Consider the following 12504-nt stretch of genomic DNA (forward strand, 5'->3'; position numbering starts at 1 on the left):
TTGCAAGCATCCTTTTCTGTTTCATGCTTTGTTTGAAAATATTTTAAAACAGCCTGTCTTCTGGCCAACAAAAAGAAAAGGCTTTGATTCATGGGAACTCTGAAGTCCCTGAAGCGCTCATGCAGCAAATGAGTCATGGATATACAGACATGGCACCTGACCTCTCTCTCTCTGTGAGAGAGCCAGGAGCTACCACCAAGGGATGCTGTGCTCCGACTACACTCAGCATGTGGCCCTGCAGACAAAGCAGAGCATACCAAGTCAACACTCAGTGGATAGCATCCTCAGGTGTCACTTGTACCCAGGTGCGGCCCACATGCTCAGCTGTTGGAGGGGCCCTTTCTGTCACCCTTGCCACTGGCCTTTATCCTTAGGAAGCCCTCAGACACGGCAGAAAAGAACAGCTCTTACGTGTCTCCGCAGATGACCTAAAACCTACCTCCTTGGCCTGTGCATCAGAGGTCAAAATCTTCACTGACTAGGTCTCCCCTGGGCCACCCGCCCCTCCCCCCTGCATTCCACAGAAGCATCAGTGGCAGCACCATGCTGTCCATAAAGAACCTTGGATTGAGGCAATGACTGGAGCTGGGCTCTCTGGAAGCCCCACTGGAGCCCTGCACTACACTCCAGCCCCAGCCCTGTGAACTCATACCGGCTCCAGTGTTCAAACAAGGATCCTGGTCCAGAGCTGGGGAGGTGCATTCAGGTAGGCAATGATCTGTGCTAGGATTAATTTGCTGAACTTATTACCTAAATCGAAAGAGATTTTGTAGCCATCAATAACATGCTTGCAAGATTTCCCGAGTGAACCTTCTTCCATACAACCTTGGCGGCTGCCAATACTCAGAGTATCCTGTGAAAGCTTCTGGTTCAGACCCACAAGCAGGGGGGTGTCTATACGACCCCAGCACCTGTTGGGGACATTGAGATTAAAAGGCCTGCCCTCCCAGTGTCGCTGCGGAGCTCACCTGATCCCTTTGTTCTGTGCGATGCTGTGCAGGGACAGTCTGGATACCGCAGAGATGACCTGGGGGAGACAAGAGAGTTCTGTAACATCAGACCATCAGGAAGTCACCACAAACTGCACCGATTGTTCAGCAAACATGGACACTGTTAACTAAGCACACCTTGTAAGAACGGCACAGAGCTCTCCAGGCTCCGCACCTGTGCAGTGTTTACTGCGTGAAATCTGTTATTTGGCCACTTTAACATTTGCTATGGGCTGCTGAGCTCGTGGCAGGGGGCCTCGGGGAGGAACGGATTTCCATTCACATGCCTGTGCTTCCCCACTGACCCCCGGCCTGGCAAGGAGCCACCCCAAACTGTTTTCTTTAGCAGGGGGAAGAAATGCTTCATTGGGGCTGCTGTGGGTCTGTCTTAGCTGAGGTCACGCCTCCAAAAAGTTCATCCAGTGCTGCTGTTCTAGAAGGGTCTAAATGACTAACAGCAGCCTGTGTCCACAGTAAGTACTAACCCATCTCAGAGACAGAAAAATGGAGGTCCAGAGGGGTCCACACTGCAGCATCACAAGGGCACAAGCATCTACCTGTAATGCTTGCTGCTCCATGTAGTACCCTGCTCCATGCCCGACATCTCAACATGCACTGGCTCCCAGGATGCCAAAGGCTAAGGAGACCCAGGTTTAGAACCACATGGATCTTTGTAATGTCTCCCCCAGGCTCACAGACTCCTCCAAACACAAGCTTGGAAATCCAGGGCAAGCAGGAGTAGGCATTCCTCAGCCCCAGCAACCTGGTCTAGCCCTAATTGACCAGAAGCTTCCACACGGGTGGGGGCCCCTCTCCCAACCTCAAATGCCTCTAACAGTTTTTCCACAGAGCTTCGTAACGACTCACAGAAAGCAGGCGGCGGGATGGGGGTCCTCCACAGGTCAACATGAAGAAACTAAGGGAGGGGAGAAGGGAATGGCTGACCCAAGAACACAGAGGATGACATACAAGAGACAGAAGGATGTTAAGTACAGTTAGTCAACAGAATGAGCAGTGGCCTCATGGCGGGCACCAGGCACAAGCCAACACCTTGAGACTGCTACACATATGTTAGCAAGTTCATTTGTTGAGTGTGTCCTGTGGGTGTACATAAACAGAACCATGTATGTATATTGCTCATACATATTGCTTATACATATTGCCTTCATGTGTGCTGCAAGCTCTCATGTGTGCTTTGTGTGCTCATGGGGTGAGGAAGAGATACAGGAAAATCATCTTGTAAGCCACTGCTCATTCTACAGACACCAGAGCAAGCCAGGCACTGGCTGTTCTGGGAAACTGGGCTCAGAGGGTGTCACATGCACTGTCCCATTGGATTCCAGGCCTCACCGTCTGTCTCGCTGTGCATGCTGCTAAGCAGGAAAAGAGAAACGCCCTCATTTATATGAAGCCCCCAACAGGAACACACTCCCTGGGGTTCCTTTAGGCTGTTCTGTACTCAGTAGCAATTTTCAAAGGAAAACACCACAGCAAAGGCTTTTTCTAATGCTCAGTGGGCGGTGGGCTCAGTCCACAGCTGTGTGTGTGTCTGGGCCTCCTGTCAGCGTCTATATTTCAAGGGCTGAAACTCAGGAAAGTAATGATGGGGAATAACTGGAGTCCTCTGTGTTTGCTCAGACAAGTCTCAAAGGGCTGATACGCAGCTGGCCCCAGTGGTGGCTCCCACCAGCCTGCTCTACAAGGGGCCTTTCACAAATAACAAGCAAAACGGCTTTTGTTATTATTTTTGGCTTTAAGGGCTCTAAATATTTAGGGGGAATAAAAATTAAGGTAATACTGTGTCCTTTTAGGTACTCAACAGAGTGCTGGAAATGCAAGCCTTGAAGGGTTTGGCCAATCTATAGCACACTAGCTGTCCTTCTCCTATGCTTCCTGAGGCAGGCATTGCTCATCAATTGATAAACATTTTCCATGAGCCAACACAGACACTGAACATTAGCATCAGCCATAAGCTGTCACAGCCCAGAAGCCACAACCTGCCAAGGCCTCATTCCCACAGGTGGAGACCAAGACTCCCAACAGGTAGATAGATATAGGTGTTCCACATCCATGATCTGTCTATAGTCCCAGGGAACAGTTATTAACTCTACACCTGGCCTAAGCCTGGGTACACATAACTTGCTGCAAAAGGAAAGCCTAGCAGTTTGTAGAGAACTCAGCTCCAGAGCCACAGCCGCAGGCAGGGCAGGCAGCTCCTTTAATGGCTTAAACGTGACCAACTATTCTGGGATGCCCTTCCCTCCATCCTAATGTGCTATGTGCCTTCCAAGTGGCACCTGTGAACGGAGGAGAGAGATGACTCCAGTGATCCCAAGCAGGGCCCTCAGAGACATACACAGGATCCTGAGTGAGCCATGGCTTAGGTCAGGGCTGGAGGCTTCAGGTGAAGCCTGATGAAGGGCAAGCACAGAACCGGCTCTTGAAGAAGAAAAGCAATTCAACGACCCCAACCCCCACAGTGCTTCTGATGGCAGCCTCCAGCTCTCCGACTAGACAGCCAGGTGTCCCCAGGGCTAACACTCTCAGCTGACCATCAAAAGCCTCCCTGCCAGGGCCCCCTGGGGACTTCTGAGCAGGAAAATGTCAAATGATGACATTTTCCCAACTTTCATTTCCGCCTCCCAGCTGCGTCCCTGATAATAAGTGGAGACACCCCCCCACTTCTTCCCTCTCTGCTCAGACAACCAACTCCACTCTCAGTGCTCTCACTCACCCACCTCCAAACTCAAGCCTGTTTTGTGTGCTGGGGTAGTACAGGACCAGGAGGGAGAGGCCAAAGCCCGTGAGAACTGCCCTTCTGCAGCAGCAACCGCATCACCCGCTCCCAGACGATGGGCTCATCGAGCGTTCCGTGATATCCACCTGGGTCTCACATGCAAACACAGACAGTGGGCACTGAATGGAGTGAGCAACCTAGAGGTCTGAGTCAAGGATGCAAATCTTGGCTCCACCTCACCCACAGGTCCAAATGCCCAGCAGCTTACCAGCCCACACACATGATGGAAAGCAGACCCCATCCCACCTTGTCCCCCAGTGTCTGGGGTCCAGGAATCTACATTTGTTGCCACGGTCCTATGTAGCTGAGATGTGCACCCTTCCTTAGAGAACAGCTGACACTGGTCACATGACAAACTTGGTCAAAGCCAGAGAAATGCCCAGAGCACACACCCAGACTGTCCATCTCTGGGCGCCTTGCAGAGACAGAGCACCCAAAAGAACACATACAGGAAATCAGTACCTTCCAGCTGGACAGCAAAGCACAATGACCAGGAAGAACCTGAGGAAAGGAGAGGGAGTCTAGAGGCAGATCTAGGTCAATGGAAGAACTATCTCCAGGCATCAACAAGCCTGCTTTTTCCCAACTGCAAAGCGACAAATGACATTTGTCCTGTGAGGCCTGAGCAACCTAAGCACCAGCAAACCAGACTTCAAGTTTTAGGCTTATAATCTTGCCCAGGCCAAAGTGACAGGCAGCAGGCAAATGCGTTCCCTGGGGACAAAACTACCCATCTGCCCAGAAATGACAAAAATGTCCCTACTTCAGGCATAGGCACCAGGCACTTGTGTCCTATCACTAGTCTGGGCATTCTGGTCCCAGCAGATGCAGATGGCTTTTGCTACAGCAACTCGGTCTGATGAAACAGATGCCGCAGAAATGGGGTATACTCACCCTGGTGACTACTACAGGGCCCTGGCCCTGAAACCAGAGCCCCGTTTTTCTCTGCACAGAACTCATAGCAAATGCCTAAGAGGAAGGAGCCTGGGTGCTATTGGGGTCTGAACACTGGCTGCAAATCTGAGGATGTGTCCTGAGAACATTTTTGGAAGGTAGACGTCACATCCCAGTACCTTCCCAAAAAGATCAACATACCCCAAAAAAGGGTTAGTATGAGACATTTTATGCAGTTGCTTGGACAGCTAGAAAGAGGCAGAGAGGGTGAAACAGGACAGTCAGTGGGGGAGCCTGACCTTGACCCTGGTTCCAAAGGGGCTTTAAAACTTAGGGCTTTTCTCTAAAGATGATTGAGCTCCCTTGTTTGTACAGTAATCTAGGCCCAGAAGTGTCCCCTGCAGCAGTTCCCAAGTGCTAGAAATCTGGCAGTTTCTAATTTTATGACCTGAGGACACCAGGAAACAGAACAGAGTGCATTCCCAGCCAGGGATTCTGGTCCCCTCGGGAAATGATGCTTTAAGGGGGACCACTGGGGCAGAACGTGCTTGGAAACACACTGTGTGTGAAAATGACAGCTTCCAAAATGTAGAGCAGCTGGACCACATATACAAGTCAGGGCTGAGGAGATAACTCAGCCATTAAGAGCATTGCTGCTTTTCCAGATGACACAGGCTTGGTTCCCAGCACCCACATGTCTGTAACTCTAGTCCCAGCGGATCTGACATGCTCTTGTCACGTCCATGGGTGCTGTATAAACATGAGTCACAGATATGCATGAAGGCAAAACACTTATACACATTAAAAAAAAAAATAAAGCAAAATACATGCTCGTTGAAAGAGCTGACACCACACAACATGTCAGCAGTCAATAAGGAGAAGAGAGTCCTATCTGTCCTTGATTGAACCTGCCAGCTTCCACCCACACCCCACATCTTATACCTTATAGATGTACGCCCTCCACAAACCTCCCTAAACACACTATTCAAACCCAAGACACATATCCAAGCCACAAAGCAGGACACCACTCAATCTCATTATGCCATGGCTACCACCATTCCAGAGTACAATAGTGTAAACCCAGGGGTCCAGGGATCACTCTTGAGAAACAAGAAATATTCTAAAAAGAAATCAGACTAATTTGAAATGAGCTAGTATGTGAAGCCATGCCCCTTAAGGTTCCAGGTGGCTAGCATGTAAAAGTTGGACGTTAATGTAAGTGAGTGGACACATGGATGGGTGGATGAGCGAGGTGGGTACGTGGGTTGATGGATAGATGGGTACATAGGTAGGTAGGTGGGTGGCTAGATGCACAGATGTGTAGATTGGATGGATGGAAAGGTAGGTGAGTGGGTGGATATATGGGCAGATGGGTGGATAGGTGAATGTTTGTATGAATAAGTAGCTAATAGATGAAAGATGGATGGGAAGTTGGATGGATGGATGGATGGATGGATGGATGGATGGATGGATGGATTGATGATGGATGAGTGGGTAGGTGAATAGATGATTGTGCAGATACCCATTTGCCCAATGGATGGATGAGTAGGTGGATAAGTGGGTAGTCAGTAGATGCATGGATGATGGATGAGATTTTGAGTAGATGATCAGGTAATTGATGGAAGAATAGATTGGATACAGAGATGAACTTATGAGTGCATGAGGTGGATGGATAGATGGATGGGTAACTGGATAATTGGGTGGATGGGTAGATGAATGGATAGATATTGGGTAGTGGATAGGGATGCATGGATAGTGGATGGATAAGCAGGTGGTGGATAGAAAGATGGATGGTGAATGGCTGAGTGGATAATGGATGGATGGATGGATGGATGGATGGATGACAGGTAGAGAGATATATGGGTAAGTGAATAGAGAGATGGACTGATGGATGCATGGGGTAGGTGAGTGGGTGGATGGATGGATGATTAGATAAGCACATAGATGGATGAATGGGTGGATGAGTGACTACTGGGTAATAGGTTATTGGATGGATGAGCAGGTAGTGGGTAGATGGATAGATGGACAGATGAGTAATTGGATGATGTAGGTGTAAGAGATTAGCAAAAGAAGTTTCACTCTCTTAGTTTTTCTTCTGTTGCTGTAATAAAATGCCCTAACAAAAGCAATTTAGGGGAGAAAGGGAATATTTTGGCTCACAGTCCATCATATTGCAGAAGTCAAGGCAGCAGAGGCTTGAAGCAGCTGGTCACATCAAAATCAGAAAGCAGAGAGCATGAATGCTGCTGTTTAGTTCACTTTACCCATTACACATTCCAGGATCTCTGCCCAGATGCCATTTGAGCCCATAGTAAAAATACCACATCCGTTAACCTAATCAAGACAATGCCTCATATGCATGCCCAATGGCTAATAATCCCTCAAGTATGCCTGGAGGCTTGTTTCCTTGGTGATTTCAGATTCTACCAACTTGACAATTAACACTAAGCATCACATCTGCTAAATATGACCCAGTTCCCCTTCACAATTCTGAGAACAACCACTTATTACATGCTTAGAAGTAGGCTTAGCATAGGTAGATAATGTTTAGATAGATAACGAGAACTAGAGAGAAAAGGACACTGCCTCAGGTCAGTCTGTGTGGTCCTAGCATGTGTGTCTACTGGCCTGAACTGTGCAGTCCATGCAGTTCAGTCTACTAGACTGAACTCTGCGGTCCTAGCATGTGTCTACTCGCTGTACCTCACAAGCCAAGAACTAGCTGCTGGTAGCCAAACCTCTCCTGGTCACAGCTGAAGACCCTCCAGCCTTGCTTGTAGTTACTGAGATCTACCTAGTAGACAGAAGTAGGCATTAAGAGATTCACCTGCAAATTACCTTTGTGACACCTCCCTGAACCCACCGTGACCTCAAAAGCCTTATGTTAAAAGTGGTAGGGCCACTATTCACCATTGGCCTGGATCCCTGCAGATCTGTGTGAAGCAGTCCCATCCCCTCTGCCATGTTTTGCTCACCCAAAATCCTCTGTAATGTCCAGCCATCTCCTATGGATACTGCCACAGTCCAGAACTGTCACAGAAGAACTATATGTCACCAGGGCTATATACACACAGCACCTTGATCTCTCACTGTAACCCTAACTGTGACTCTCAGCTATCAACTCCTTCATCTGGACCTCATTGAGCACCATCCATACAATCAGGCAGAAGCAATTAGAACAACAGCACTGCACTGCCCCAGCAAAGCAGCCGTCCTCAGAAGGACACAGAAGCTGATCCTGCCAGGAGACTGGCTCCTCAGAGCCCAGGCTGAAGACAGTGTACTAGGGCTGGGAAGAGACTGTGTGATCAAGAGTGTCCTGTACCCAACTCTGCTGTCATTAAGGATCAATAAGCAGGAACTGCTCAGACCTGGCCCAAGCAGCACACTTTCCTTATCAGCCACCACCACTCATCTGAACGCACACATGGGAAGAGCCAAATGGCATGATTATGAAACTCATTTGAATATGTTGCCCCGGAAACTCACCTATCTGCTGTGGAAATCTGCAGCCCACACTGCTGCATATTCAGGGGCAAATCACCATAAATTGCTTTCCAAGCCCAGCCCACATACCCATCCTGTTTTCCCCTTTTTCTAAACATCAAAAGCAAGGTCAGGAAAAAACTTGGCGGTGCTGTCTTTGGAATGACAATCGGCCAGCGAGAAGTGATTAATTATGAAACGTGTATAATCAGAGCTTTGCACTCAAGCTTCCACCAGGATGAGGCTGGAAAAACAAAAGCAAACAGACGCAGCCATTTCTCATCCACAGCAAGTATTTTGCCTGAGTTGTCATGAAGAAACACTGGTATGTTTCTTCAAGGGATTCAGCAGGTTGGGGAAGAAAGGATAAGGCAGCCCATGGACCCCACAGCAGCCGAGTGGCAGAATGAAAAATGGCACTAACTCAAGAAAAGTGAGGCACAGCAACTTTAGAGTAGAGTATATTAAAGCAATACCTGGCCATCCTTAGAGGAGCTGGGTGGATGGATGGATGGATGGATGGATGGATGGATGGATTCATAGATGCTTAAATTCAAGAATGGATTCATAAATGAATAAAGAATGGTTGGGAGAGTGGATGGATGGATGGATGGATGGGTGGGTGGAAAGAAGAGAGAAGGGGGCTCATAGATCCCTCTGCCAAGCCCTCCTAATGAAGGAAGAAGATAAGAAGATGAAATTTTGAGGGCTTCTTCGGCCTGCAAGCCCAAGGTGGCTAACCCAGACTTGAAGATTTCCACACTGCATTCTTCTGTCTACACATACACACACACATACAGAGGATGGCTGCTCTATTTTGCACTGAGAAGAGCAGAGACAATATGTCTTCACCAAGACCTCGTGGCTGTGAAGGCCTGCCTGAGCCTGGCTATGGCTCAAAGTCCACATCCTAACCATGCAGGAGCCTGAGGGTAGATACAGACATCTCCTGGGAAGTGGAGAACAGCCCTAACCTGGACGGACTCAGCTGGCTACAGTGTTAGAGGCAGCATGCTCCCCTTCTAAGTCTGTCCCACTCCTAATTAGGAACAGAGAGCTACAGATCCAGCCTGGAAGGTCCTCTTGATCACATCTTGTCCATGGCACAGAAAGACGGAAGGCAGAAATGAGCCACTCACAGAGGTAGTTGGGCAAAAGACCCAAGGAATGTCAGCTGTGACAGAGACTAACCACAACTGTGGGATTTGGATGGAGAGCTGGTCAAACATGGCTCCGACCTTCATATCCAGCTAATTCCTGGCAAGAAGTGGCAGGGGCAGGGCCTAGTTCAGCAACCCCTGGCTTCCTCCCTGTGTTGAGAGCTCCTGCACCCCAACCTTTTGTGTCTGCATGGCTATACTTGCTTGGGGTACACAGTATAACTTCCCCACCTCTTTGCTGGGAGGTGGGCAAGCTGAGGTGGAGTGGCCACAGTTCTCACTATTTCACATCTGCAATCAGTCAGCCAGGACAACTGCCTCCCTATACAAGAGGGATCTGCCCTAACGTGGACGGGGACATGAGCCTAGGAGACTGCAATGACAAAAACAGCTTTCATCTTAGGAACCTGGAAAGAAAAAACTTGAAGGAAGAGACCTATCTGTCCTCCTAAATGACAGTAAGAAGTGGGCATATGTCCCTTTCTGGGGCAGCTACTTTCAATAGAGAGGTTCCAAAGATCTCTATTAGACAGGGACAGTAGCTCAGATGGAAGCAAATGAAGGATGCAGAAGTACATTAATACTCATTAAGTGCCTGCTATTTGCCAAGCATATTATAGAAACCATTTTAATTAATTTCAGATTGTAAATAAAACTGGCTCAGAAATATAAACTAGAAGAAACATAAGACCTGGGCTCAAGTCTTGCCACTAACCGACTACACACCTCACAGAACACATGTGTACCCCCCCCACTCCACCCTCTGCCTATGCCCAGGCAGGCATCACTAATCAATCCTGGTGCTCTTTCCTACTAAAACCAGGGCTACCCCTACATAGTACACCCTTTGCAGTGTTCCCAGCAGCCCTTGCTATCAGACATGTGGTATATAATAAAGAAACTGCCTACTTGGGAAGCTCTTGGACAGAAGAGCCACAGGGTTCACCTGAGCACTGACCAGATCCACAAAGCTCTTGAGTAGTGCATATCTGGGACAGCACCAGACAGGGCTGGGTTGTAGCAATCCCTACCAGAATACTGCAGCAAAATCCTCAGAGGAAGGAGCTGGCTGCCATCTGGTCCACACCCTTCAGTTAACAGACAGGAAACCTAAAACCAGCTCAGGAGATGACAACAACCAAGAGGCCACCCAACAATTTCCAGGCAGAACCCAGTTTAGGAGGTTCTGCCTGCAGCCCGAGGCTCCTGTCTGCTGACATCATCTGTGTTCAGCATGACAGGGGCACTGTCACGGCCTGCTGCCAACTCCTTGTCGGGAGTGCCAAACCCCAATGAGGCAGTGCCTCCATTTACAAAGGAGCCACTGAGGCCCAGGGAGTCCTGCTGAGAAGATAGGAGTCAAGGCAGGCCATGCATAGCCCTCTGAGGACAGGACCCCACTCTACCCTTTCTTGTCCAGAAAGGCCAGCTGTCCATCTGGATGTGAGAATGATGACAGTGGCTGGTGGAGAGGCGCAGTCTCCTAAACCACAGCATGGTCGCTGAGCCAGGATCTGCAGCCCAATGGAGGATGGAAAAGCCATCCAACCTCTGGCCACCCAGCCATGACTGGCACACTCACTCATCCCCAGATACTCTCCACCCCCGAGTCTGAGGTAACCCGCAGGGGTCACCAGGTTTGCAGTACCCTCTGCTCAGATGCAGGAAAAAGCACAAACAGGTGCAGTCAAACTGGGCTGTCCCCGAGCCCAGGCTGAAGATACCCCTCTACATCCTTCACATGATATGACCCGAGACAAGACAGACATGGGGTTCTACATCCAATAGCATGAGTCCCTGCCTGGAGGGACAAGGTTTGCAAAGAAAGCTGGCAGCCTGGCCTCCATGTTGACGTGGATCCCAGAAACAGCTCTGGGTTTGGCAGGGTCCTAACATGACCCTCTCCCACCTGAGCTCAGTATGGTGTCTTCCCTCTCCAGAAGACTCCCAAATCAGATGCTTTCCTCTCAAGCCCTTTCCCTCCTCTTTATGACACCGACACAGGCAGCAGCCCAGGTCCCCTCCCCAGCTCACATTTCCTACACACAACCCTCTGAGCAGGGGTTACCCTCCTCCATTCCCCAGAAGAGGAAACTGAGGGCTAGGGTGGACTCTTCTGCTGGTGACAAAGCTATAAGAGACAGATTCAGAATGAGACCCTGGCCAGTGGCTGGATTCAATGTCTTCCATTGGCACCTTCTGTTTCAATAAAAGCCACTCTTCCCCATCCAGGTCCTGGAAGGGTGAGGGCAGCAGCTGTGCCTGGGACTTGCACGGCAAGAGCACCTCACAGCTTGGCCACCCCTGCCCGTCCACTGCTCCCACTCCATACTCCAAAGAGTATGCATGCTCAAATGCTTTATTCCCACATATGCTCTCACACACACATACACAAACGTACAGACATGCTCAAACAAAGCTCACGCAGACATACACCAACACACAAACAATTCGCACATAGCCACACCCAGGAATATGAGCTCACACTCTACACACACTCTGGGAGACTAGCTCACTAGGCAAGCACACAAATAGACTAATTCACTTACATGATGTACTAGTTATCGTTGTGACAAAGTATATGGCAAGAGCACTTTTAGGAAGTATTTGTTTTGGCTCTTGGTTGTAGGATGCAATCCATCGTGGCAGACAGAAGTCATGGTGGCAGGGACATGGGGCTGCTGGTCACATTGGGTCTGCAGCCAGGAGTCAGGCATGGATAGATGCTGGAACTGTGGAGGCTATTTTACCCTTTTTTTTACTCAAGCCAGGGCCCCAGCCCCTGCAAGGTACCACTCACACTCAGAGTGTCGTCTGACCTCCATTAAGCCAGTCTAGAGAAGACCTTTCGGACACGCCTAGAGGTTTATCTCCTAGATGATTTCACACCCTATCAATCTGAGAATTAGTATTAACAATCACACAGAGGATTCGACACCCTCTTCTGGCATCCATGGGCCCTGGACACACATGTGGTACTCAGACATGCATGCAGGCAAAACACTGGTGTATAAACTTAAGTTTTTATTTATTTTATGTGGGGGAGCGGGTATTGTGCCTGCATGTATGTCCATGCAACACATGTGTGCTGTGCCTGCAGAGGCCAAAACGGCGCATCAAATCTCATGGAACTGGAATTACAGACCACTATGGGCAGGCAGGTGGCTGCTGCCTACGA

At 49.2% G+C, this 12504-nt stretch overlaps 1 protein-coding gene across 5 annotated transcripts in view; it reads right to left on the reverse strand.

Annotated features, from left to right (window-relative positions):
* Vav2 (vav guanine nucleotide exchange factor 2) overlaps positions 1-12504 on the reverse strand; it is a 161922-nt gene that overhangs the window by 74209 nt on the left and 75209 nt on the right. For all 5 annotated transcript variants that reach the window (XM_021651925.2, XM_060389752.1, XM_021651924.2 and 2 more), the window contains exon 3: positions 969-1027. In XM_021651925.2, coding sequence (XP_021507600.2) covers positions 969-1027 — 59 coding nt within the window. The remainder of the gene's footprint in view (positions 1-968; positions 1028-12504) is intronic.

Source organism: Meriones unguiculatus, chromosome 8, assembly GCF_030254825.1.
Source record: "Meriones unguiculatus strain TT.TT164.6M chromosome 8, Bangor_MerUng_6.1, whole genome shotgun sequence".
Lineage (NCBI taxonomy): Eukaryota > Metazoa > Chordata > Mammalia > Rodentia > Muridae > Meriones > Meriones unguiculatus.